We start from the raw sequence: 27713 nt of genomic DNA, 5'->3' as shown, positions 1-27713 counted from the left end.
ATGAGGCAATGCATGTAACTTGTATAGAATTGTGCCTGGCAGAGATGGGCACACTTGGGCCATGATCGGGAGCTGCCCTTCTGCTGTCGTGATTGTACTCAGCAGAACGGCCCTTCCCAGAGTAGGCCCACGTCATGCCCTCTCCTACTCCTACCCATCCTTCTTTCCCCCAGGTCCTAGCTGGACTGCTGCACCTTGGCAATGTCCACTTTGCTGCCTCCGAGGATGAAGCCCAGCCCTGCCAGCCGATGGGTGATGCCAAGTGTGAGGGTCAGGGTGTGGGATATGGCAGGCCCTGTCAGGAAGGTAGCCAGCATTGCTGGGGTTGGGTGGAAGGCCGGATGTTGAAAATTGGAATCTGATGCCCTTGCTTTTGCCACCCACCATAGGGCCTGGCCCTGGATCATTTACTCCTCACCCTGTCTGGTGAGGCAGACAGTATCGTCCCCATCTTAAAGATGAGAAAATGAGTCAGAGGTTTGTAAAGTGATTTGTCCCATACTTGGCAGCATGGACTGGTACATGAAAGTGCTGGGTTTGAGTTCTGACTGCCGTTTATGGAGTCCCTTGGTGAGTCACTTCACTGATCAGAACTTAGGTTTCTTCTGTCCAGTTGGGCAAGTCATGGTCCCGCTGTGATGACTTCACAGTGCCTCGTGAAGAGGACTGGATGGAGAGTGATTTGCCTAAAGAGGATTTGCCCCTCCCAGACTCTGTCAGGACGGCAGCCTCGCTGCTGGGGCTCCCAGAGGACGTGTTGCTGGAGACGGTGCAGGTTAGAACCATCAGGGCAGGCAGACAGCAGCAGGTGTTCCAGAAGCCCTGCCCCCGAGCCGAGTGTGACACCCGTAGAGACTGCCTGGCCAAATTGATCTATGCGCGGTGAGCAGTTACTCTGGCCCCTGTCCTCCCAACAAGTGCTCTTCCTGTCCGGGGTTGGGCCAGACAACATCAGGCAATAGGCACAGGCCTGGGGTGGGGGATAAGACAGACTGGTTCCTCTCCCTGCTCCTCAAACCCCTGGATACAGCAGGGCACAGCTCCCAGGTTTTCCCCAAGCAGCACCTGCGGCCTCTTTCTGAGTGGGAAAGTTGCTACATTCCTGGCCAGAATTCAGCTCATTATTAAAGTTCAGGAGGCTGCTTTAGCCTCAGCAAGGTGAAGAGAGCCTGCTCAGCTGTCTGCTGGCAAGGCAGGTCCCAAAGGTGATCTAGAGCCTTCGCAGTTCCTGCTTCAGATCCTTGGCTGAATGGGCCTCTCTGTCTCCCTGTGCCTTTGTACATCACCTAGGAGTTTGATAGATTGTGGTAAAGCCAGAGGCTCAGCCCACAGCATGTAGCACAGTGGTGGAGGTGGGGTCCTGGCCTTTTCTGGTAGGTTACATGGGTACCTCCACCCTCTGGCCATGTGGTTAAGGATGATTTCTCACCTTGAGTTCTGAGATTCTTCGGCAGGCATTGTAAGGGCTTCAGGGGCCCAGAATCTTCTGAGATGAGCCAGAATGAGTGTATGTGTGTGCATGTGCACATGAGACGTTGGGCACCTTTCTGGGGAGAGGGTCCCCTGCTTTCGTAAACGCCACAAAGAGCCAAGAGCCTGAGAAGCTCTGCTGGGGGAACCGGATCGTCTGAGTTGAAAATGGTCCAGGGCAGCTGAGGCCACACTAAATCCGTTTCAGCAAGAGACTAGTTACCACTGCCTCAAAGCTAATTTCAGGTCACAATTTGAGGTCAAAGGCTTTTAAAGCCTTTGCCTACAAGTCACTCCAAGATGAGCAGATAAAGTGTGATGAACACAGATAGAGTGAGCTTCTGACCACAGGACATTTGCACAGCCCCTGTTGCAAAAAGAGCCAGTTTATTTACTGAAGTGAAAAAAGTTGCAGAGCAATTACTTTAAGAAAAATTGTGAGGAAGAAACCCCTGTATAGTGTTGTACGTGTCAGCGTCTTGTGTGGTAGTCTCATCTTCTCTGGGCTGGGGCCGGTTCTAGAGTGGAGGATGCCATTGTTGACCTCGGGACTGGGGGCCCACTTGTGCAGTACTACATCGGGGGTATGGTGGGGCCTTGAGCCCTGGGCTCCACAGGTAGAGTTTTGCAGGGGTGTTCAATGAACTCAGTTATTTACAAACCACACCCAGGCCCATCTGCCCCTTCCCAAGACACTAGCTGGGTCTCGAGCTATGTGACTGATGTAGACCCATTCCCTGCCCAGCCTAGGAGCTGAGCTTGTCCTGTGCTCAATCTTCCTAGAAAGACATGCCAGGTTTGTGTGTACCTGGGAACATGCATGCCCATAGCCTGCATCTGTAGTAGGTCAAAACGTGATAGGCCGGAAGCAAGAGGAGAGGATTTGGTCTTTGACCTGTCAGGCTCAGAATACAAGGGCCTCCCAGGGTGTAGCACCCTGATGGGGGGAGCAATTTTACCACCCCTTTGACCCAGCCAGACCCTCTCACCAGAGTCCACTCTCTTCCCCCAACAGGCTGTTTGACTGGCTGGTATCAGTGATCAACAGCAGCATCTGTGCAGACACCGACTCATGGACCACTTTCATAGGTAGCAAGGCCTCACTGTGCTGGGAGCACTCCAGAAAAAGAGCAATAAAGCCCTGGATGGAGAGGCAGGAGCCCTGGGTCCACTGTGTGACTCTGGGCTGTTCCTTTCCCTTTTTTGTCTCCTCTTGCATCTGCCTGCTAGCATAGGGCGAGATCTCTGCATAGGGTGAGATCTCTGCTCTCCTGCATCCACATCTGAGCAGTCCATAACTCTCCAGACAGGCTCAACAGTGCCTTGTCTGAAAGAGCTCTTTTTCTCCCCAGAGACCCAGCTCTAATTGTGGAGAGTAGTGGGGGTTGGGGAAAAGAGCTGGATTAGAAGGGACTGTGGAGGCTGGCACCGTGGCTCACACCTGTAATCCCAACATTTTGGGAGGCCAAAGAGGGAGGATCACTGGAGGCCAGGAGTTGGAGACCAGCCTGGGCGATATAGCAAGATCCCATTTCAAAGAAATTAGCCAGGCATGGTGCTACATGCCTGTAGTCCCAGCTACTCAGGAGACCGAGGTGGGAGGATCACTTCAGCCCAAGAGTTTGAGGCTTCTGTGAGCTGTGATCACACCACTGCCCTCCAGCCTGGGCAACAGAGCAAGACCCTATCTTGGGGAAAAAAAAAATAAAGACTTGGGGGACATGACTGAGGGAGGTCAACACGGTTGTAACTAGGTGGGACAGTCAGTTATAGGAGGAAATAAAGCTTAAAGGTACAAGTGCAGTTTGCTCATGGAATGGTGGAATTCTAGGCACCAAATTGGGCTAGTGAGACTAATGCCCTCCAAACTAGATTTAACACAGAAAATGTTCCCTGGGACCTGGTTTCCTCACAGGAGGTACCTATCAGAACCAGAGGATTCAGACTCAAAAATGGGCCTGATGCTCTGGGCTGTCTTTACACTTCATTTGGGTTTCCTGCTTGCTCTGAGCTCTACAGGGGAATGGGGTGGAGATGGAAGCCACCTTGGGTGGAGGGTAGGGAAGGTATGTTCTGCCCACCACGGGTGTCATGCTCACTCAGCCTGATGACCAGGCTGCCAAGTATAAGGCATTGGCAGGGGCCCAGCCACCCTGGGTTCCCTGGTCCCCTATTCCCCATCTGCTCCCTGCAGTGGCCCCATGGGTTCTCTGCCATCCTCCCAGGCCTGCTGGATGTGTATGGATTTGAGTCATTTCCTGACAACAGTCTGGAACAGTTGTGCATCAACTACGCCAATGAGAAGCTGCAGCAGCACTTTGTGGCTCACTACCTAAGGGCCCAGCAGGTGAGGGATGGGGTGAGCAGGAGGCAGGTCCTTCTTTTGGATCCTCAATCCCTTCCTGACCTTCCAGCCCCAGTCCAGGTTCTGATTAGAAGCCTTTTGTTCCTTCTTCTTTTATTTTTAATTGACAAATAATAATTGCACATATGTAGTACAGTGTAATGTCTTGATATACTTTGTTTCTTTGATGCTGTTCTGGCATACGCTGTGGTACTGAGGCCAGCTGTGGATGGCCCGTCAGGACATCAGACCACAGCTGCCTTCTCCCACCCCATCCCACCTTGTTCTTCAGGAGGAATACGCAGTTGAGGGCCTGGAGTGGTCATTCGTCAACTACCAGGACAACCAGCCCTGTTTGGATCTCATTGAGGGAAGCCCCATCAGCATCTGCTCCCTCATAAATGAGGTGGGGAGGTCAGCTAATGAGCCGAGCACCAGAGTTGGCGTTTGGGTTTTCTGGGGCCTTGATGATTATCCTGTTTCCTCTCTGTGCCTCTCTCCTCCCAGTCTGCCAGATAGATCTGCTAACTGCTATATTTCCTCTCTGTTGGGGACACTATGATGCCTGTGTGATGTCTGCTGTCATGGAGGCCACAGGGTGGGGACAGTGAGGGTTGTGGTGAGCCACTCTCATGTTGGTGGCTGACCCCCTGTTCCCATCCCACAGGAATGCCGCCTCAATCGACCAAGCAGTGCAGCCCAGCTCCAGACACGCATTGAGACTGCCCTGGCAGGCAGCCCCTGCCTGGGCCACAATAAGCTCAGCCGGGAGCCCAGCTTCATTGTGGTGCATTATGCGGGGCCTGTGCGGTACCACACAGCAGGCCTGGTGGAGAAGAACAAGGTACGGGTTGGGCCATGCCCTATGGGGCCTGCGAGAAATGAGATGCTGGGTCTTTGCTATGCAGACATAGTAGTTTCCCATTGTGAGTCCTTTCTCTCCTGAACCTCCTCCCAGAATCCAGAATCACCATCTTGGGCCCACCTGTCTGAGGTCTCCACTAATCAAGCATGACCTGCCTGGAGATAACCCATGTTAGACTGGGTCTCCAGGTCTCTGGTTGTCCAGTGGACCTTCTCTTGGACTCGGGCCCTGTCCTACCTGGAAGCCCTGTCATCTGCGGCTTGGGTGGGCAATGGATGGCCCTGGGCAGAAGCTCCACCTGCCCTCACTGCTGCTCTTGCCATTTCCCAATAGGACCCTATCCCACCTGAGCTGACCAGGCTCCTGCAGCAATCCCAGGACCCCCTGCTCATGGGGCTGTTTCCTACTAACCCCAAAGAGAAGACCCAGGAGGAACCCTCTGGCCAGAGCAGGGCCCCTGTGTTGACCGTGGTATCCAAGTTCAAGGTGGGTCTGATGTGCTGATGGGAGGTGCTTGGTTCACTCCACGGTCTCACAAATATTTATTGAGCACCTGCCAGGATCGGTGCTGTTTGTTGGGGATCAGTGGCAAGTCAAGTAGATGTGGTCCCAGTCACCTGGAGTTTATACTTCAGTGTGGAAGACAGAAACAGTAGATAAATAGGCTATCAGGTATAATATGATAGGAAGTCTAGGGGCCTATGGGGGCACTATGCAGCCTCTCACCCCCTGCCAGTGGGGTGCTCATGGGAAGAGGATCAGCTACATGAGCTTCTTTGACCTGGCTCATCCCCAGCTGTCTAGCTTCCTGCTCTAACCCTACCCTCACTCACTTCTCTCACACCGTCTGCTTTCTACCACCTCTCAGTCCTTGCATGTACCGCCCCACCTTCCTGGGATACTCTTGACCACTGCCCCATCAGCTCCACCTCACTCCCATCCTCCATGCCCCTTTTCCTAGTTTAGTCCTTCTCATCCTTCAGACTTTAGCTTTATCACCACCTCCTTGAGGAGGCACCTGGAAAACCAGGTTTGATTAGCACTTTCCTACCTAGCCTCAGACACACCCCCAAGGGTGTTCATCCAACATGTGTGGCCCATTGGACTGAGCTCTGACATGACAGCAGGCAGCCTGTGGCACAGCCTCCAACACACAGGATGAGCTGAGTGATAACAGTTGTTGCTGGACGAATGGCAAGAAGTTTTGAGAGTGCTCTTTTCTAAGAAGATTGCTCTGGGGAGAAGTGGGGAGGGGAAAGAGGAGGAGATTGGATTCAGGGAGACCAGTCAGGGAGGATCACAGGTTTAGAAGGGTCCCTTAAGACAGAGGTGAGGAGCATGGGAAGTCGGGAGAGGAATGTGCTCTGAGCCTGCTCATTGAGAGCCTGCAGCAGTCATCCCTGCACAGGAGATTCTTGGTCTCAGGATCATGGAAGGGCCCGCTGGAGGCATTTGATGTAGTTACTAACCAGAGCCCAGTTGATGGCTCTGGGCAGCCCCTCTCCCTGCCTAACCCCATGGTCTCTCATCTGCAGGCCTCGCTGGAGCAGCTTCTGCAGGTCCTACACAGCACCACGCCCCACTACATTCGCTGCATCAAGCCCAACAGCCAGGGCCAGGCGCAGACCTTCCTCCAAGAGGAGGTAATTAACACCGGGCCAAAGCTGCTTTGCACCAAGCCCCATCTGGCCAAGGCCCTGGAGAGATGAAGGGCAGGACATCTGTTCCAAATGGAGTGAACAGAGGTGGTCTCTCCGGCCAGGCGTGACATGAGAGAGGACCCATCTCCCTTGCTGTGGCAGGGCAGGCATGTATGGTTATGTGGTCTGTGCATAGTAGCCTAGCCAGGGAGGCAAGTTCCAGTGCATCTTGTTTTTTTGAGCCATGTACCCTGATGAGAGACTGAAGCTGCCCAGAGGAATGGGTGTCTTGTGATTAGCTGAAAGTCTGCATCACCATACAGTCCCCGCACAGTGCAGCCATTTCTCACTGGAGGTATCATTTTTTTCTTTCTTTTTTTTTTTTTTTGAGACTGAGCCTCACTCTGTCACCCAGGCTGGAGTGCAGTGGTACAATCTCAGCTCACTGCAACTTCCGCCTCCCGGGTTCAAGTGATTCTCCTGCCTCAGTCTCCCAAATAGCTGGAATTACAGGTATGCACCACCACACCCAGCTGATTTTTGTATTTTTAGTAGAGATGGGGTTTCACCATATTAGCCAGGCTGGTCTCGAACTCCTGATCTCAGGTGATCTGCCTGCCTCAGCCTCCCAAAGTGCTGGGATTACAGGCGTGAGCAGCCACCTCACTCAGCCGGTATCATTTTTTGCTAATCTAACGAAAGCACTCTAGCCAGCAGCTGCCCTTTTCTTGGGGTTGCAGGTTCTGAGGGATGTGGATGAGGGGTGAATGCTGGGCACTGCTAAAGGTGTGACCTGGTAGATGTGGCCTTCCGGTTTGTAGCCAGGACAACTCAGCTCTGTGGTAAAGACCTGGATTCAGGTCACAGAAGAATCTTCATAGTATAATATTCCCTGCCTCTCAGCTGTGAGCCACCCTCTAATGCCTGCAGACAATGAAAACAATCCAAACTGGAAATTTGCGTGGGCTGGGTTGTGTGGTAGTGAGACTACACTGAAGGCAGGGTGAGACGGAGCCAGGACATCACTTGCCTCAGCTGTGTCAGAAGCCATGCGTTGGATGAGGGGGACTTGGGACCACCAGGACCCTTTCTAGCAGGGAGATTTGTTTTCAAGGTCCCTCGATTTCTCACTGCCCCAAGGAGATACCCCCATTAGCCAAGCCTTGGGAGAGCCTGCAGCTCGGCACTGGCCAGGGCCTAAGAAGAAGGGCTGAGAGAATGGCATTTCTGGCCTGCTGGCCCCATGCTGCAGGTGCCTGCCCTGTCTCCCCACCCTTGCAGGTCCTGACCCAGCTGGAGGCCTGTGGCCTCGTGGAGACCATCCATATCAGTGCTGCTGGCTTCCCCATCCGGTGAGTGGGCTTGATCACGGCACAGTGCAGGGCCAGTGCAGAGTGGGGTTAGGACTCTCATCGGGCAAGCGCCTGCCCAACCCAGAGTGAGATGTGGAGATGAAGAGAAAGAGGCTGGTCTGTAGAAGTCAACTGGGAACTAGGGAGCAGCATCCATTCGTTTATCCATTCACTTATTGTGCGCTATTTTGTACCCAGCTGATGGCTGTGACAAAAGCCACATTGGTACAATGTTGGGGACAGAAGCCAGACTCAGGAGGGCTGACAAGCAATTGGGAGGAAGTGCAGGTATCAGGTGCCATCAGCTGTCTGAGAAGTGTTGCCTTGATGGGGAGCCGGGAGATCTGGGGGAGGAAGAGGAGACTGTGGGGTCAGAGAGGTCAGAGGAGAGATGTGGCCAAGCATGTCTGCATCATAGGAGTGGTCCAATTGGGGAGAGGCCTGTCAGCCCCTTTGGAGGGAGGCAGCCCGCAAATCCCCTGCTAACACAAGAGATGCTTTGTGTTGGTAGGCCAAGGCAGCAGGGAGAGCAGACCCATTTTAAATGGTCTTTATGGGTTTCCAACTAAGTGATCCTAGAAATCGCTTCAAAACCACATTCACATTCAGTGGGGATACTCGGGGAGGGCAGCACCATGCTGTGTTGTTGAGCAGATTAAATAGAATAACTTCTGTTGAGCCCTGAGCCGTTAACCTGGCTCACAGATGAAGTAATTCTCTCCTTCTGCCTGCTTTGGTTTCCAGGGTCTCTCACCAAAACTTTGTAGAACGATACAAGTTACTAAGAAGGCTTCGTCCTCGCACATCCTCTCGCCCCGACAGCCCATATCCTGCCAAAGGGCTCCCTGGTGAGTGGGACCCATGAGTTAGTCATTTGTGCAACCACAATTTACTGAGCATCTACCCTGTGCCCTGTCTCAGGGCTAGGGGCTGGGGCTTACTGATGAATAAAACACAGCCCTGGTTTTGGTTCAGTGGGGGAACAGATTCAAAAAAGACAAATAGTATGGAAAGTGGAAAGGCAGAGCTATGAGCAGGATGCTGTGGGTGGTGCTAGGGAGGTGTGAATTGGGGAAGGCTTCCTGGAGGAGGTAGTATCTGAGAATAAATTGGATTAGCCAGGTGATGAGTGGTCCACATGATAGATGTAATCTGAACACAGGCCTAGAGGCTTGAGGCAGCAGTGTGGGTATGAGGAACTCCAGCCCGTTCTGTGTTGCTGGTTCATTGAGGCAGAGAACTGGGGCAGGTGAGGCTGGAGTGGCAGGTAGGGCTCCATCAAGGAATCTGGACTTTATTCTCTGGACAGATGAGCAGGCACTGCAGGGGAGGGAGCAAATGACTCTATCAGCCTCACACTTTCTGGAGACCACTCTGGAGGCACCATGGAGGGCCGTGGGAGTGAGGCTGCAAAGTTGCCCCAATAGAGAGAAACAAGAAATGTGGGCACGGTCGGGAAATGTTTGTTGGAAGAAACTGGTCAGTCTTGGTAGGGGCTTGACTTAGATGTAGAGGGAGAGGAAAGGAGTAAATTAACTTAGCCTGGGCAGTGAGGAAAAGCAAGAGGAAAAGAGGTTCAGGGAGGGAGGCTGAAGAGCCCGGGCATGGGTGACTTGTCCTGCAGGTCCAGTGAAGAAGTCTGCAAGGCACTTAGGCAGGCTTTAGTCTCAAGGGAAAGATCTGGAGGCCCTCATATGGGGGTTGTCAGCATGCAGATAAAAGAGAGGCTGTGGGAGCCACAGGGCCCAGACACAGGCAGAGGGAGAACAGGCCAAGGACAGGCTGCTGGGGGGCCCCGCCTCGGCAGGACCCCAGCCCAGCAATGCTGCCCCTCCCACCCAGCCTTACCCTGGGCCCCTCACAGCCGTTGGGGCAATCCTGCTTTGTTTCCTCTCCTCCTGGGAAGTTTTCACTTTCCTTTCACCCTTTCTCCTTTCTTCTCCCTCTCCATGGTTTGCTGTCCTGTTCCATGTCTCTTGCCCAAAGCCCTTCTGGCCCCTGGTTGATTTTGCTGCTGTTTCTCATCTGTGGTGTCTCCTTTGGCAGCCTCTGTCTCCAGAGAGGCACTGGGCAGCTAAGGTGGTCAGAGCCCTCAGGTAAATCCTCCCTCTCCAGGAGTCAGCCCTGCGAGCTGCGGGAGGGCAGGCAGTGGGACGTGGGACCTTTGCAGGACTGGGATTTTTTTTAATTTATTTTTTAATTTATTCTTTTTATTTGCAGTAGAAGATTCCCAAACTAAGGGCTGGGATTGGATCTCCCTTTTCCCATACATGGCGGGGAGTTGAGGGATCGGGGCTGAGGGAGTGGCCTATAGCTGCCCTGTTTGGCCCTCAGGATATGTGTTTGTGGCCTTGGAAACAAATGCTGGCTGAGCAGCCTGGGATTCCAAGCTTGGAAGGAGTCACCCTTCCAGGTGTCAAGCACCCTCTGCCAGCCTGCCCAAAGGGACTCATGGCAGTAGAGGCTGTGGGACACCCCAGGACACACAGGCTCAAGTGGGTATTCCAAGGCTCCACGGAACAGCCAGCACCCTGAGGGACAATAGAGAGGCTGTTTGTGGCTTCCTCCAAAAGAAGAACGAGGAGAAAATGGCTAGAGCCAAGAACAGCAGGAAAGAAACCTGTAGAATGCTAGGGAGGCCAAAGCCAGTTTCTTCAGCCCGCAGAGGCATGTAGAGATGACCATGCACTGATGGGGCCATCTCCCTCCCCCAGAATGGTGTCCACACAGCGAGGAAGCCACGCTTGAACCTCTCATCCAGGACATTCTCCACACTCTGCCGGTCCTAACTCAGGCAGCAGCCGTAACTGGTGACTCGGCTGAGGCCATGCCAGCCCCCATGCACTGTGGCAGGACCAAGGTGTTCATGACTGACTCCATGGTGAGCTGGTTTGGGGATGAGGAGGTTACAGAGGCAAGCTGTGTGCTCTCCTCAGCAGGAGGAGGCAGGGGGAGAAGAGGCTGTCCTCAATGGATGCCTTTTCTCCCAGCTGGAGCTTCTGGAATGTGGGCGTGCCCGGGTGCTGGAGCAGTGTGCCCGCTGCATCCAGGGTGGCTGGAGGCGACACCGGCACCGAGAGCAGGAGCGGCAGCGGCGGGCCGTCATGCTCATCCAGGCAGGTAAGTGGGCAAGTCACCTGTCAGCACTGCACACAGACCCCACAGGATGTTGGTTTCCTTTGAAACATAGCTCGTCGAGTCCTCATCTCCTGAAGCTGTGTCCCACCCTGAAGAGATGTCCCTGTGGTGTGCTGGGATTCACCACAGGGAAGGCACGTCCCTGTGGTGTGCTGCGATTCAAATTCCCTGTCCCCCTCACCCATAGCGTCTCTCCAGTTCAGTGGAAACCAAGTCACTCCACAAACAAAGGTGCTCTGTAAGAAGTGGAGGCTAAACATTGTCTTTAATTCCTCTTTCTCAGACCCTGACAGCTGTTTAGGCCAACTTTTTTTCCCTTTATGACAACTCAGACCATTACCTGCTGGGCTCTAGGGCTGGAATGAATTTAAGGAGAAGGTAAAAACCAAAAGGAGTTCATCCAATGAAAAGATGTATTAACCAACATGTTCATAGTGGTCTTATTTTGAAAAGGAAAAGTGTTAGAAAGAACCCAGATATCTAACAGTGGTGACATCATGGCCAGATGATGGACTGGACCATCCCTATGATGCAGCTAAGTGTTTTTGAAGAATATTATAAATTTAATGGAGAACCACTTCCAAAATGATATTTATACCTAGATGTCAAACTACATATTAAGGGCAATGCCATCCTTTTAAGGTGTGTTTCTGTGTGTGTAGGCTAGGCATTAAAAAATTGTATAAGGAAGCTGGGCACAGTAGTTCGCTCCTGTAATCCCAGCATTTTGGGAGGCTGAGGTGGGAGGATCACTTGAGCCCAGGAATTTGATACCAGCCGGGCAACATGGCAAAACCCTGTCTCTACTAAAAATACAAAAATTAGCCAAGTGTGGTAGTATGCACCTATAATCCTAGCTACTCAGGAGGCTGAGGTAGGAGAATCACCTCAACCCAGGAAGCAGAGCTTGCAGTGAGCTGAGATTGCACCATCGCACTCCAGCCTGGGTGACAGAGCAAAAAAAAAAAACAAACAAACATAATTAACTGCCTGGTGGCGCATGCCTGTGGTCCCAGTTACTCCAGAGACTGAGGCAAGAGGATTGCTTGAGCCTGGGAGATTGAAGCTACAGCCTTACTGAGGCTACAATAAGCTGTTCGTGCCACTGCACTCCAGCCTGGGCAAGACCCTGTCTCAAAAAAAAAAACGAAACAAAAAGAAAAAGAATATGCTGAAATTGTAGAGAAGGGAATAAAAATTACCACCATCTATTAATTGTATCAGTGTTTGGGTATATGGTGATGTGAGATCAGGGATGCATAAAGTGAACAAATTCAACGAGGATTTAAAAAAAAAAAAAAAAAGTTTTTAAAGGCACAGACAATCCAGACCTCTCCTATTCCCTGGGTGCTGACCTGGACCCAGCCTGAGACAGGAAGTAACTGCTGGGCCCTCAGCCAGTCCTTCTCCCCAATGCCCCTTCACTGTGTTGTGTAGGTGTATTCAAGTGTGTGGGCAGTGTAAGGAATGTTTAAAAGTCCATTTTTGCCTTATGTATTGATTTTAGAACCTTATTTGTAGCAATTTATTGGAAAAAAAAAAAAACGTATTTGAAACTTTGACAGCAACTGTGGTGCTGCTGCAGCCAAGTCACTGACAGCTCTAATGGCCCCTTTATTATCTCTTTCCTGTTTCTGGGCAAACCTCTTAGCCATTCGTTCCTGGTTAACTCGGAAACACATCCAGAGGCTGCATGCAGCTGCCACAGTCATCAAGCGTGCATGGCAGAAGTGGAGAGTAAGTAAGACCCAAGAAGTCGGGGTGGGCAGTGGATCAATTTTGGGGACCAGATGGACCCGAGTGGGAATGCTGGCTCTGCCACTGCAATGTAGGTGGCCTTGGGCAGGTTGTTCAGCCTCTGTGAGCCTCATATTCCTCGTGTATGCAGTGGGCACAGTAACACCTACCCTGCAGGGTGGTTATGTAGGTAAAGAGTGGTATAAGCAACTCTGGGAATATACCAAACTCTGGGATGTACACTTTAGAAGACTGGGTTTTATGGCATATCAATTATATCTTGATGGACTGTTACCTTGTTTTCAAGTAGCATATGTAAGGCCTAAGCACAGTTGCCTGGGGTGTATAGACTTGTGCCATATGGAACCAGTTTGGTTCAGGGCAGCCAGCTGTTTGCAACCAGTTACCTTCAGTTCACCTTAAGATGATTTGTTAAAGATAGTTTTGATTTCCATTTTCTGCTAAGAGGGCTAGATAAATCTAAAGCTATAAAGGGATGTTTGCTTTTTAAGATCAGAATGGCCTGCCTTGCTGCTAAAGAGCTGGATGGTGTGGAAGAAAAACACTTCTCTCAAGCTCCCTGTTCCCTGAGCACCTCGCCGCTGCAGACCAGGCTCCTGGAGGCAATAATCCGCCTCTGGCCCCTGGGACTGGTCCTGGCCAATACGGCTATGGGTGTAGGCAGCTTTCAGAGGAAATTAGTGGTCTGGGCTTGCCTCCAGCTCCCCAGGGGCAGCCCCAGTAGCTACACTGTCCAGACAGCACAAGACCAGGCTGGTGTCACGTCCATCCGAGCGCTGCCTCAGGTACGTTGTGTGTGATGGCCATGACAGCTTTGTTCCTGAGGACAGTAGGAGCAAAGCCTACAAGTTCACAGCGGGAGTGAGACTGAGGCTGGGACAAGATCCGTCCCTAACCCTACCAGGTAAACCAGAGGGCTGCACGTCCCAACCAGCTGAAGATTTGGATTATTTACTTTGTTATAACTGGGAATCTTCCAGAGCCCTTTATCTTTTTAAAAACTGCTTCTAATTATTTCGGCATCTCTAATCTAGTCCCATTTCCAAATGCAGTGCTGCGTTTCTAGCAAGCTCCCAGTTGATTCTGATGCTCCATGAACCACACTGAGAACCAAGGCTTTAGATGAGTCAGGAGCAGGAGGTGATGAAAGTTTAGCTTAGGGCCTGAAGCGGTGGCTCACGCCTATAATCCCAGCACTTTGGGAAGCCGAGGCGGGCGTATCACCTGAGGTCAGGAGTTCGAGACCAGCCTGGCCAACATGGCGAAACCCCATCTCTACTAAAAATACAAAAATTGGTTGGGTGTAGTGGCAGGCGCCTGTAGTCCCAGCTACTCAGGAGGCTGAGGCACGAGAATTGCTTGAATCTGGGAGGGAAAGGTTGCAGTGAGCCGAGATTGCGCTGCTGCACTCCAGCCTGAGTGACAGGACGAGAGTCCGTCTAAAAGAAAAAAAAAAGTTTGGCTTAGGGTAATAATAGGTCAATTACAGAAAAGAGGAAAAATTCACGAGACGTAGCAAAAAAGAAACTACCCAAGACTTGAGAGCAAATAATCTAATTAGTCCCACATCACAACTTGGGTTGTGAGGAGTTTGTTACCTCAAATGGCACTGGATTTGGCACCATGTTTTCCTCAAATTGTATTGCTTGGTTTTTCTCCTTTTGTAGCTGACGAAATGACAAGCAGGGTCAGTGGTCCAAGTTCTCTGTGGGTTTTTTTTCTCCATGTTATTTAATTTTTTGAGATGGAGTCTCACTCTGTTGCCCAGGATGGAGTGCAGTGGGTTTAAGCGATTCTCCTGCCTCAGCCTCCCGAATAGCTGGGACTACAGGGCATGTGCCACCATGCCTGGCTATATTTCTTTTTGTATTTTTAAGAGACAGGGTTTCGCCATATTGGCCAGGCTGGTCTCGAACTCCTGACCTCAAGTGGTCTGCCTGCGTTGCCCTCCCAAAGTGCTGGGATTACAAGTGTGAGCCACCGTACCCAGCTGTTTTTATATAAGCATCCAGGGAAAAGTCAGCCAGCACACTCAGGAAGTCAGTGTCACTCAGGGCTTTGTGAGTTACCCCAGTAAGCCAGGCCTCATAGAAATAAAGTGGCCAAGGAAAGGTGAAAGTGTGTTGCACTGGGAGGTAGAACCCCAGGGTCTGGGTCCTGGTTCTGCCCCATTCACTGGATGATCTTGGCTAAGACACATTTTCTCGGAGCCTGTCTATAAAATGGGCTAATACTTAACCTACTGCATGGAGTCATAGCAAGGAATAAGTGAAATGACAAGGCAGAAGGAAACACCAAATTTCCATTCAGAGGAATTACTATATAAGCCTTAATCTGGATGAAATCTCCCATGAAAACCCACAGGCCTGCTAAACAGAAGGGTAAATGTTTTGCTCTTCTGGCTTTAAGCAGTCATAGGAATGTGACAGACATTCCTCTTAGGGAGCGCCTCCTCCTAGGGTTTCCTCATCTGTCTCACACTGAGTGGATGTAATGCTATTTTAATCCTGCTGTGGCCCCCAGTACTAGTACTTGTCCATACCTCCTTGCATTTTTAGCGTCTGCTCTGTGGGGTTGTTAGGCCCTGGCACTCCCAGGAACTGGTGCTAAAGCTGCATCTCTCTCTCCCCTCTAGGGATCGATAAAGTTTCACTGCAGAAAGTCTCCACTGCGGTATGCTGACATCTGCCCTGAACCTTCGCCCTACAGCATTACAGGCTTTAATCAGATCCTGCTGGAAAGACACAGGCTGATCCACATGTGACCTCTTCTGCCTTCACTGGGCTGGGGTGATCCTTGGTGCCTTTGTTTCCACAAGGCCTTTTCCTGCCCCCTGCCTTGCCAAAGACATTTAATCAGCACACAGCTGCCAGACTATTCCCACAGTGCTCCAAATGCACGTGAACAACAGTGACAGCTCCAGCCTTCGACCCAGGGCCCCGTGCCCAGTGCATCAGTGGGCCTGGGGCTCCAGGCTACATCAAGCACTGATGGTGTCAGGGCTGGTAGTTACCAAACCAGGGTTAAGAAACATCAGGGCCACGTTTCACTACCTTCACACATCAAACTCAGCAGCAGTCATGACTGTCTGTCACTACATTGGGGACCCCAATTCCACATAAGCACTTTTGGAAGAAAACAGCCAAAGTTGGCCTAAAATTGGCGCTGGAATTTGGGCTGGGAAAAATTTTGTGGTTATTTCCTTTAAAAAGGAACAAAACTTTAGTATTTAATTAGTTGATTTATTTAATGTAATTTCAAACAATTAAATTATGAATAATGCAATGTACAGTAGAATCACATCTTTTGATTTTATTAACACTGACCAAGTTTAACTCCATATGAAGTGTAAAGCTTGATATCATTTATGATGTCTATCAACTGTAACAAAAGTAAAACATTTAAAAACAATCATCTGAATGTCAAGTTTTCTCTCCATAAAGGACTTGCCACCTTAAGGACCCCATGTCTGCCTGAAACATGAGCCACATGAATGCCAGTAAAGGCCTGCATGACCTAATCTGCATCCTGGAAACCTCTTTTGCCTGAGCTCCCCGCCGCTCCCCCCCCTCCCCCGCCCTCCCACAACTAGCTGGTCTCCTGGGAGAGGGAGCAGGCAGGTTCCAGGAGTCAAGCACACACTTGAGCAAGCAGCACAATAATCCATCTTAAGAATCCTCATTCTGGGATGGCTCCACAATTCCTAAACAGCAGTCTGCAAACTCCACAAACAAGGGCTCTTGCATGTAAGCTCTCATGAGCTTTGCTTTGTCTTCCCCCTGATCGAGGTTGACCATCAACTGCCTGAGGTGTGGATTGAGCAATAAGCTTCTTAATGTTGCAGATTCCCCTAAAAATTAACAAGAAAAAAAGCCAGTCTGAGTTCAAGTGGAAACACATGGAGATGGCTGAAAAGTGAAGAAATATTTCAAGTGTAATAAAACTATCAGCAAGGCGTGGTGGCTCATGCCTGTAATACCAGCAATTAGGGAGGTCAAGGTGGGCAGATTGCTTGAGCTCAGGAGTTCAAGACCGGCCTGGGCAACATGGCGAGACCCCACCTCTATAAAATGAAAGTTAAGATCAGCATATCAAACTATTTCCACATTAAATGCAGTAACATAACCAGTTCTTGGTATCTTTGTAAATATTGTAACTTCGTGCCACTTCAGCTAAGAAAAAAATGCTTTATCAGCACAATCACAAAGCAAATAGTAGCATTAAGCTGCTGGCATGTTTTCTTTCTTTCTAGCCATAAAAAGTTGCCAGTGGTGAAGACAGCTATACGAAATACTCTGAATGATGTCTAAGCATGCGATTTGGCGTGCAGCAGCACCAGTAGCAGGGAACCAACAATAATACCTGCATGGTACTTTACAGTCTGTAAAATTTTTCACACCTATTACCAGCTCAGCTCCAAACTCAGTCTAACTAATCGTTACCATGAGACTAAGTGCAAAGCATAACCTTTTAACATGATTCTGTGAAATGAGAAGAATGAAATTAACAGACCCCATGCACATGTAACAGAATGTTGTAAGGACTGAATAAGCAGTGCTACAAAAATGGCAACACCTGTTTCCCCCTAAATCAAATCATGTGATAACCAGTTTGTGTTAAGGGCTGGACTGTGAGCTGAGCACTGGGGATCTGGGAATACAGGTCCCTGCTGTACAAATCGGTATGTGAGAGACAAATTACCATGAAATGTAACAGTGATTTATTACTAATAAGTCCAAGTTGCTATGGGAAACCAAAAAAGTGCCTAATTCTGAAAGAGACACAAAAGGTCAAGAAAAGCTTAGCTGAGTGAAGAAAACTTGAACCAAGGCTTGAAGGAGGAGCAGAATTTTGCCCACCCACAAGACCAGCAGGATTCCAGGCAGAAGGAATGGTGTGGGCAGGCTGGGAGGTGTGAAACCCTGTATGTTTACAGATTATGTGGCTAGATAGTAAGAGCCCTACATGCCATACTTATTCAAGGATTTAATAACTTTTTTAAAAATCACAATCCTTAAAACACAGTAAATGTATCTCAACGATTGACAAACAAGCATAGCACAGACTTACCTAAATTCTTTAAATTCTGCAAAGAAACTCTGTCTTCTTCCTCATCACTATTGAGAAAATCAGCTATAGAGTCATCATCATCTAAGGAATACAAAACAGTCAATGGCTCATGACTAAAAAGGAGGCCTGGGCACCAGATTTTAACCACTACTTCAACAGGATAAAAATGTGTGCATGCACATGTGATAGTGATAGGGGTATTCAAACAGGTACAGACAAAAAATCCTCTTCTCCAGAGTTTGTGACTATACTAACACTCCTTTTTTAGAAGAGGGAGGCTAAGTGAAAGAATTGGTGATTTTAACAAATGCACCCTAGTGTTCACATCCTTACTACAGTAAGTATATGTGGATATACAGTAAGTATATGTGGTCCTGTGGTCTTTAGGCTTAGACCCCGGTTGTCTAATAACTTACTACCCATCCCCACCTCAACACGGCTCCAACCCCGTGATGGGCCAGTTAACTGGATGCTCTGTAAAAACCAGCCAAGCAGAATCTCCTGTGCTTTCAGCATGGGCAGAAACTGCTGGCATTGCCTGAACCCAACCTGGAAATTTCTCAAAGGGCAAAAATGGGCCATGCCTTTGGAGTGAATGTTCAATACCTCTTTGGTGGCACCAGAGGGGCTGCTTTCAGAGTCTGGCATGGTGCATGACACCCAGGAGGTATTAAAGAACGTTTAGATGGCTGGACGGATGGGTCGACAGCCCACTACTGCTGTTAGCTCTGAACCCCCAGCAGCAGCGAGATGATCTAGGACAAAGAAAGCCTCCTGCCTGGGCTGAGCTCAGGTGAACTGACAGCCCCAGCCTGATTCATGGAGGGAGACCAGCAGCTGTGGGCTAGAGAAGGCTCCTGCCAGCAGGGCCCACCGCAAACCCCCAAACCACAGCCATGGCCTTTCTCATCTCTGTCTTCTGCCCATTTTTCTTCTCCTGAATACTGCTTTCAGGCTGTTGCCTCAGTATCATCCATGATGACATGGCCCCCACTCCTGATGCTCAGGGCTAAGGAAGCTGTTCCTTCCCAATGAAGCTATTCTGGATTCCCTGACCAGCCCCACTCTCCCCTTTTCCTTCCTTTTGACTTATTCTATGTGAAGTCCCTTGTAGCCTTGTTTGAAGTCAACCAACCCACCTTTGTTTTCCACAGTCTTTATGGTTTCGGTAGGAAGAGCTGATCTTATTTTTTTCTCAACAGGACGAGTTTCAGGGCTGCACTGTTCTGAAAAAGACACAAATCCCAGGCCCACATTACCTCCATTTCAGCGACAAGCCTGCACCTCCCCACCAAGCTAGCATCTAGGTAGGAAGCAAGTGTCTGGGGTAAGGGATGTGGGTGGGTGCCCAGGAATGTGGAAGAAGTGAGAGATCAAAGCAAGGGGGAGGTTAAGGAAAACCACCAGCAGGCTGAGAAAGCAGGACTCATTCATGCACCCCAAGAACCTGTCCCCATCCTTCCTACCCTGCTGAATCTTACAAAATTCTCACCACAATTAACTGGGGTGTTTGAAATAGCTGTTGTAAACCAGATACCAGATGGGATAAAACTAGAGGCAAAACCACCAAAGAACTACAGTCAACAGAAGGCCAGCTGTGCTGGCTCATGCCTGTAATCCTAACATTCGGAGGCCAAGGTGGGAGGATCACTTGAGCCCAGGAGTTTGAGACCAGCCTGGGCAACCTAGCAAGACTATGTCTCTACAAAAAATAAAAAAAATCATCCAGGCATGGTGGTACACGCATGTGGTCTCAGCTACTTGGGAGGCTGAGGCAGGAGGATCACTTAAGCCCAGTGTGTCAAGGCTGCAGTGAGCTGTGATTGTGCCACTGCACTCCAGCCTGGGTGACAGAGAATCAACAGAGCATGAAGTCACAGGAAAGGGTTCTGAGGACATAAAGGCAGGACCAGATTGTAGAGACTTAAAATGTAGATTGGACAATATGCTACAGAAAGGTTCTAGTCAGGTAGGTGGCAGTTACAACAGCTGCCAGTGACTAAGTGCCAAGCACTATGCCAGGTACACAGTGAGATACATAGTGGCTCAATGAACCTTTACAAAGCCCCCATGACATGGAGACTGTTAACTCCACTTATAGATGAAAGGATTAAATTTTCTTGTAATAAACGTGTCCATTGGGGTCCACAGCTAGTAAGTAGCAGAGGCAGATTTGGAATCCAGGTCTAACTTTATGGCTATGCTATATGTGTAAGGAATACAGCAGGAGGGACTGAAGGAGAGGTGAATTTTCTGGGTTGTACCTGACCCCAAAATACATTTGTGTCTAAGGGGCTCAAAAAGAGGCTGGAGCTAAAGAGTTGGATGTCAGCAAGAAAAAAAAAAAAAAGTTTAAAGTGAAAGAGAGATCACCTACCTAGGAATAAAAGTCAAGGACCAAATTTCAAGAGAGAGATCTAGCAAAAGGAAGGAGACGCTGGGCACAGTGGCTCCTGCCTGTAATCCCAGCAATTTGGGAGGTCGAGGCAGGAGGATTGCTTAAGCCCAGGAGTCCAAGACCAGCCTAGGCAATACAGTGAGACCCTGTCTCTACGAAAAATAGATAGTTTGTCTCCGTTACTCAGGAGGCTAAGGTGGGAGGATCACTTGGGCCCAGGAGGCCAAGGGTGCAATGAGCTGTGATCACACCACTGCACTCCATCCTGGGCAAAAGAGCAAGACCCTGTCTCGAAAAAAGGAAAAAAAAGAAAACGAGAATCTACAGCTGTGCCATCCTGAATGCACCCTATCTCATCTGACCTCAGAAGCTATAACAGGGTCAGGCCTGGTTAGGACTTCGAAGGGAGAAAGGGAGGAAAGAATACCACAGAGCGGTATCTTCTCAGCCTCCAAAGAAGAATATCAAGAAAGGAGAAGCCAAACATAGCAGATATTCATAGGAATCAAGAAAGATGAAAGGCTGGGCACGGGTAGGTCACGTCTGTAATCCCAACGCTTTGGGAGGCCAAGGTGGAAGGATCACTTGAACCCAGGAATTCAAGACCAGCCCAGGCAATACAGTGAGACTTCATCTCCACAAAAATTAAAATTAAAAATAAATAAGCCAGGCATGGTGGCACACGCCTGCAGTCCCAACTACTTGGGCAGCTGAGGTAGGAGGATTGCCTGAGCCCAGGAAGTCAAGGCTATAGTGAGCACCACTGCACTCCAACATGGGTGACAGAGCAAGACTTTGTTGCAAAAAAATAAAAATAAAAAGACAAATGAAAAGCGTACAACAGATGTGGCTATTAGAAATTTCTGATAAAAATTATTATTTATTAAATACCACTTTAACACTGCCTATAGCAGCAACAAAGGCAAAATTAATATAAATATCCACCAATAAGAAAAATAAATATTAAAATGACCATACTACCCAAAGTAATCTAGAGTCAATGCAATCCCTATCAAAATACCAATGATACTGTTCACAGAAATTTCAAAAAAAAAATTCTAAAATTAATATGGAACCACAAAAGACCCCCAATAGCCAAAGCAATCCTGAGCAAACAGAACAAGGCTGGAGGCATCACCACTACTTGGCCTCGAATATACTACAAAGCTATAATATCTAAACAGCATGGTACTAGCATAAAAATAGACACATAGATCAATGGAACAGAATAGAGAACCCAGATATAAATTCACACATTTACAGCCAACTGACTTTTCACAAAGGCACCAAGAGCATATACTGGGAAAAAAGCACTCTTCAATAAATGGTACTGGAAAAATAGGATAACTGTAAGGATAACCATATGCAGAAGAATGAAACTAGATCCTTATCTGTCACCATATGTAAATATCAAAATGGATTAAAGACCTAAATGTAAGACCTGAAACTACTATAAGAAAACACAGGGGAAATGCTTCAGGACATTAGTCTAGGCAAAGATTTTATAAATAAAATCTCAAAAACACAGGCAACAAAAGCAAAAACAGGCAAATGGAATTCTATTACACAAAAAAGCTTCTGTACAACAAAGGAAACAACAGAGTGAAGAGACAACCTGTAGCATGGGAGAAAATATTTGCAAAACATTCACTTGACAAAGGGTTAATATCTAGAATACACAAGGAGCTCAACAGCAAAAAAAAAAAAAAAAAAAAAAAAAAAAAAAAAAAAAATTAAGTGGACAAATGGGCCGGGCATGGTGGCTCACACCTGTAATCCCAGCCCTTTGGGAGGCCGAGGCAGGTGGATCACCTGAGGTCAAGAGCTGAAGAATGGCCTGGCCAACATGGTGAAACCTCGTCTCTACTAAAAATACAAAAATCAGCCAGCAGGAACCTGTAATCCCAGCTACTCTGGAGGCTGAGGCAGGAGAATCACCTGAACCCCGGAAGCGGAAGTTGCAGTAAGCAGAGACCGTGCCACTGTACTCCAGCCTGGGCGACAAGAGCAAGACTCCGTCTCAAAAAAAAACCAAAAATGGGCAAGTGACCCAAACAGACACTTCTCAAAAGAAGACATACAAATGGCCAACAAGTACATGAAAAAATGTTCAACATCACTAATCATTAGGGACATGCAAGTCAAGATCACAATGAGATATCATCTCACCACAGTAAGAATGGCTATTGTCAAAAAGAAAAAAAATAACATGTTGGCAAGGATGTGGAGAAAAGGGAACTCTTATACACTGCACGGTTATTGGGAATATAAATTGGTACAGTCATTATGGAAAACAGCATAGAGGTTCCTAAAAAAAACTACAAATAGAACTACCATATGATCCAGCAATCCCAGTACTGCATATATATCCAAAGGAAATGAAATCAGTCTGCTGAAGAGATACCTGCACTCCTGCGTTTACTGCCAGTCACAACAGCCAAGATATGGAATGAACCTAAGAATCCACCAACAGATGGATAAAGAAATGTACATATACACACTGGATATTAGCCATAAAAAACCATGAAATCCTGTCACTTGCAGCAACATGGATGAGCCCAAAGGACATAATGTTAAGTGAAATAAGCCAGGCACAGAAAGATGTTCTTGTTAACATGTGGATGCTAAGCAAGTTGATTTCACAGAAGTAGAGAGCAGAACAGTGTTAACTAGAGGCTGGGAAGAGTAGAGGGTAGGGGGCTAGGGAGAAGTTGGTTAATGGATACAAAATTACAGCCAGATGGGAAGAATGAGTTCTAGTGTTACACAGTACCTTAGTGTGACCATGTTGGCAGCAATTTATACTTTCAAATAGCTACAAGAGAGGATTGTGAATGTTCCCAACATGAAGAAATGATTATTTGGGGTGAATATGCTAATTACCCTAATTTGATCCTTACACATTGTATACAGGTATTGAAATATCACACCGTAACTCAAATTGTATGCAATTATGTGTCAATTAAAAACAAATATTAAAAAGAAAAATCAACCAATAGGAGGCTTTATATAAATAACGGTCGTACCAACTATATAATGAAATAACATACAGTCCTTTAAATCAGTGAACTAGAACTTGTATGCACTAGTCTTTATTTTTAAATTTTTTTTTTTTTTAGATGGAGTCTCTGTTGCCCACACTGGAGTGCAGTGGTGCAGTCTTGGCTCACTGCAACCTGCGTCTCCATGGTTCAAGCAATTCTCCTGCCTCAGCCTCCCAAGTAGCTGGGATTACAGGCGCGCGCCTCCACACCCAGCTCATTTTTGTATTTTTAGTAGAGATGTGGTTTCATAATGTTGCCCAGGCTGGTCTCGAACTCCTGACCTCAGGTGATCCACCCACCTTGGCATCCCAAAGTGCTGGGATTACAGGCATGAGCCACTGTGCCCGGCCTGTATGCACTAGGTTTTAAAAAGTGCCCAACATATAAAATCAAATGAGGATGTTGCGTACAGTCTCATTGCTGAGATTCTAAAAGCTAAAAAAAAGTTCTGTATATTGGTACAAGGGTGGAAATAAACTGAAAGAATCTACATCAAGCTTTTTTTTTTTTTTTTTTTTGAGACAGTCTTGCTGTTTCCCAGGCTGGAGTGCAGTGGTGCGATCTTGGCTCACTGCAACCTCCTCCTCCCAGGCTCAAGCGATCTTCCCACCTCTGCCTCCTGAGTAGCTGGGACCACTGGCGCAGGCCGCCACGCCTGGCTTTGTTTGTTTATAGAGACGGGTTTCGCCATGTTGCCCAGGCTGGTCTCAAACTCCTGAGCTCAAGTGATTCGCCCGCCCCGGCCTCCCAAAGTGCTGGCATTACAGGCGTGACCCACCGCGCCCCGCCTACATCAAACTTTTTTTTTCTTTTTTTTTCCAGACTGAGTCTGGCTCTGTAGCCCAGGCTGGAGTGCAGTGGTGCGATCTCGGCTCACTGCAACCTCCGCCTCCCGGGTTCAAGCCATTCTCCTGCCTCAGCCTCCTGAGTAGCTGGGATTACAGGCGCGCGCCACCTCGCCCGGCTAACTTTTGTATTTTTAGTAGAAACGGAGTTTCACCATGTTGGCCAGGCTGGTCTCGAACTCCTGGGCTCAGGTGATCCACCCGCCTTGGCCTCTCAAAGGGCCGGGACCACAGGCGTGAGCCACCGCGCCCGGCCAGGTCACTTCTAACTGTACAAAAGTGTGTTCACATCATACACAGAACTTACTTCTTTTTTTCTCTTAACAAATCAAGGACTTCTCCTTGTATTGTGCATGGACTTACCTCTTTGTTTCTAACAAGACATTACACGAGTGAAAATATGTTAAACTTAGCGCAGTTTCAGCCAAATGGTGAGGGGCTACATCAGAATACTGAGGAAGAAACTGCTAGAGTAGACCTCGGTGGGAAAAGCAATCGGAAACTATTTCTAAGCAAGAAAGACTAGCACGCAGAAGGAGGAGCGGGGTAGAAGAATGGCTACTGACCAAAACCCTGAGAGCGATTACAGGCAGGGACAACAGAGGGAACTGTCCGACACATAGGAACACCAGGGACCAAGTCAGAGGAAGCAAGGTTCCTGCAGAACCCGCGGAGACCCGAGGCGGGAAAGGAAGCGCAGCCCAAGGGTCCATGCCCCAAGAGGGAGGCCGGACGTGGGGGCTGCCCCGTGCGCAGAGGGGGCCGAGGGCTGGCGGGGACGGGGCTCACCTTTGTGCTTCCGGAAGCAGGCTACCGAGCAGCTGTAACAACAGAGGCCACAAGCCGCGTCAGCCCCGAGGGTCCGCGGCCCCCCCAGCAGCCCGCCGGCTCCCGCCCGCCCTCCTGCCCTCCCGCCGTGGCCGGACACCCGCGCCCCCGGACCCCGCGACCTCCCCGCTCACTAGGGCACGCGGCAGGCTGGACAGCGGTATTTAGGCTTCTCCAAGCAGATCACGCAGACGACGGTGCTACATTTGAGCGACGCCATGGTCTTGTGGAAGGAGACTGCTTCCCCTGCCGCCGCGCGCCCCTCACGCAGCGGCGCCCGCGTGCACGCCCCTTTTTCCATTTCCTAAACGGGGACCAATCAGCGTTCAGCAGATAGGCAAAAGCAATGGACTGATCCTGCTCACTGTTCCAGTCCTCGTAAGTAGAGCGTCGATACACTCGATACTCATCCAGTAGCTGCGTCCCAGGTTTTCCTTGATTAGATCACAGCGTCGAAGAACTTGTTATGCAGCCCAGTCCCTGTCCCTATGCGGCCGTGTGGCTTGGAGCAAGCCATCGACACTGTCCAGGTGTGTTGCCCCGCATGTAAAAAAGAAAACAATACATGGAACTAAACGTCCTTTACTTTCCGGCTGGGACTTCCTGAATCTTGCAGGGACATTGAGGTTTATCCGCCCATCTCAGCTGCTTATTCTTGGCAAAGCACAAGTCTAGACACTGGGCGAACCAGAATCGGTTGGATCACGCAGTAGACACGAACCTGCCCTTCCCAACCTAGGCCATTTTTCACTGGGGAAAGAAAGATGAGCCTGAACAGTGGCAAATGTTTTAGCTCCAACAGTGAGCCCTTCAGGGCTGGGGACCCCCCGGGGTCTTCTAATGAAGAAGTCGTCTCTGTCCTCTGGGAACTAAATGCTTAGAGTGAAAGTAGGACGGGGAAACGGGGAGGAAAGAGACTCACTCTTAGAGTCCTGCCGTCGCTACCCTGCACCTGCACTCCCCTGAGAGTGAGTGCTTCTTAAATTTTGCACTCTAGGCTCCTTACACCTCCCCCTAGTCCCGGAAGCTAACTGACCAGGAAGCAGGCCAGTGACCACTAGTCCCAAGACGGGGATCCCAGGCAAATGAGTCTGGATAGATGGGCTATGATGGGACGTGAATGCCACCACAAACTTTAGATTTAGACAAAGTAATGTTTTTTGTTTTTTAAGGAAATTTGCTTGCAGCTATGCATGGCCCAGCCTTACCTTAGCTCCCATCCTACCTGCACTGGGCCCTCCCAGGGCCATAAATCACCCTTACTCCCAAGTGCCTCCTCTTCTGTGTTGGCCGTTCAGCCTTCAGGGTCCCTCTTCAATAAAGGTGTCTGGAGGGATGTATCTGCAACAACCAAGGCAGTGGTTTGAACCTTGGCTCAACCCCGTCCCTGGCTGTGTGACCTGGAGGGGTTGGTTACCCCCTCTGAGCTCCCTCATCTATTAAAGTGGATGTTTGGGCCTACTTTCCTGAGCTGTTGTAAAGCAGAGAGGAGACCATGTGCAAAAGTTTTGTAATCAGAAGTGCTACATGATATCTAGAAAGAGTCTTAACTCTCATGGATCTCTGTCTGGACCGCATGAACATAGGTCCCAGGCCCCAAGCCATGCTCCTCCAAAATGGTTCTGCCATCTGCTTCTTGAGTGGGAAGTGAGTAATTATCCTTCCTTTGGGCATGGCGACCCAGTCCAGTCCTCAGTGCTGAAGCTGCTGGGCCCTCTGGCCACCTGCCTGTCCTGCTTGCAGCTGCCCCAGCCTCCAACTTCTGCCCAGGACCCAGCTTAGAATCCAAAACGGGTCCACACAGGCCCAGTAACCCGCAGCGTTCCTCATATTGTTCAACAGTTGTACCACTGATGATTTGAACTTGAAGCGTCCCAGAAAGTCCAAGCTTACCTGGGAAGGCCAGAGAAGGCCAGTGACCTGTCCAGGGCCATATTTAAATCCTGTGCCAAGCCGGGCATGGTCGCATCAGCCTGTAGTCCCAGCTACTTAGAAGGTTGAGGCTGGAGGCTCACTTGAGCCCAGGAGTTCAAGGCTGCAGTGAGCTATGATTGTGCCACTGCATTCCAGCCTGGGTGACAGAGAGAGAGAGAGACCCCGTCTTAAAGAAGAAAAATTTAGGCCAGGCACAGTGGCTCACGCCTGTGATCCCAGCACTTTGGGAGGCCAAGGCAGGCAGATCACTTGAGGCCAGGAGTTCAAGACCAGCCTGGCTAACATAGCAAAACCCTGTCTGTACTAAAAATAGAAAAAATTAACTGGGTGTGGTGGTGCACACCTGTAATCCCAACTACTAGGGAGGCTGAGGCACAAGAATAGCCGGAACTCAAGAGGCAGAGATTGTAGGGAGCCAAGATCATGCCACTGCACTCCAGCCTGGGCGACAGAGCAAGACTGTCTCTAAAAATTAAAAAAAAAAAAAATTTAATTTAATTTAAAATCCTGTGCCCCACCAGGTAAGGTGGCTCACGCCAGTAATCCTAGCACTTTGGGAGGCCAAGGCGGGTGCATGGCTTGAGCCCAGGAGTTCAAGACCAGCCTGGGCAACATGGTGAAAACCCATCTCTACCCAAAAAGATACAAAAATTAGCAGGGGGCAGTGGCATGAGCCTGTAATCCCAGCTACTGGGGAGGCTGAGGTGGGAAAATCGCTTGAGCCCAGGAGACGGAGGTTGCAGTGAGTGGAGATCACGCCACTGCACTCCAGCCTGGGTGACAGAGCAGGACCTTGTCTCAAAAGGAAGAGAGAGAGAGAGAGAGAAAAAAAAAAGATCCTGTGCACTGTCTGGCACGGGTAGAAATTTGCCCACTGTGGCGGACTCACCACTGTCTGCTTGATTTGTCCTGTGATGTGTGTACCAAGGCTAAGGCCAGAGACAATCCTAACCATTTTCAGGGGCTCAGTCCCTCCCACCTGCATACAAACCACGCTGACTCCCTACCTGCGAGTGGAGAGATGAT

General features: G+C 49.3%; 2 protein-coding genes across 2 annotated transcripts in view; one reads left to right on the top strand and one right to left on the bottom strand.

The window, feature by feature from the left end:
- Positions 1–15612, top strand: part of LOC129047292 (unconventional myosin-XIX-like) — an 86427-nt gene extending 70815 nt beyond the window's left edge. The window contains 16 exon segments of the mRNA XM_063718753.1: positions 174–264; positions 711–882; positions 2486–2559; positions 3696–3817; positions 4107–4220; positions 4482–4658; positions 5013–5165; positions 6215–6322; positions 7601–7671; positions 8416–8519; positions 10386–10552; positions 10662–10791; positions 12461–12546; positions 13059–13352; positions 15203–15322; positions 15325–15612. Coding sequence (XP_063574823.1) covers positions 174–264; positions 711–882; positions 2486–2559; positions 3696–3817; positions 4107–4220; positions 4482–4658; positions 5013–5165; positions 6215–6322; positions 7601–7671; positions 8416–8519; positions 10386–10552; positions 10662–10791; positions 12461–12546; positions 13059–13352; positions 15203–15322; positions 15325–15360 — 2019 coding nt within the window. The 3' untranslated portion in view covers positions 15361–15612.
- A 176-nt stretch (positions 15613–15788) lies between these two features.
- ZNHIT3 (zinc finger HIT-type containing 3) lies at positions 15789–25064 on the bottom strand. Its single transcript, XM_054536926.2, has 5 exons — positions 24887–25064; positions 24714–24745; positions 18777–18863; positions 17638–17718; positions 15789–16417 (listed from the first exon to the last, which is right to left on the bottom strand). The coding sequence occupies exons 1-5, from the start codon at positions 25051–25053 to the stop codon at positions 16236–16238; spliced, it is 549 nt and encodes a 182-aa protein (XP_054392901.2). The 5' UTR covers positions 25054–25064; the 3' UTR covers positions 15789–16235.
- Positions 25065–27713: the final 2649 nt, after the last annotated feature.

The sequence above is a fragment of the Pongo abelii genome, chromosome 19 (assembly GCF_028885655.2).
Source record: "Pongo abelii isolate AG06213 chromosome 19, NHGRI_mPonAbe1-v2.0_pri, whole genome shotgun sequence".
Taxonomy (NCBI): Eukaryota; Metazoa; Chordata; class Mammalia; order Primates; family Hominidae; genus Pongo; species Pongo abelii.
This window is presented reverse-complemented; position numbering and strand designations above follow the sequence as displayed.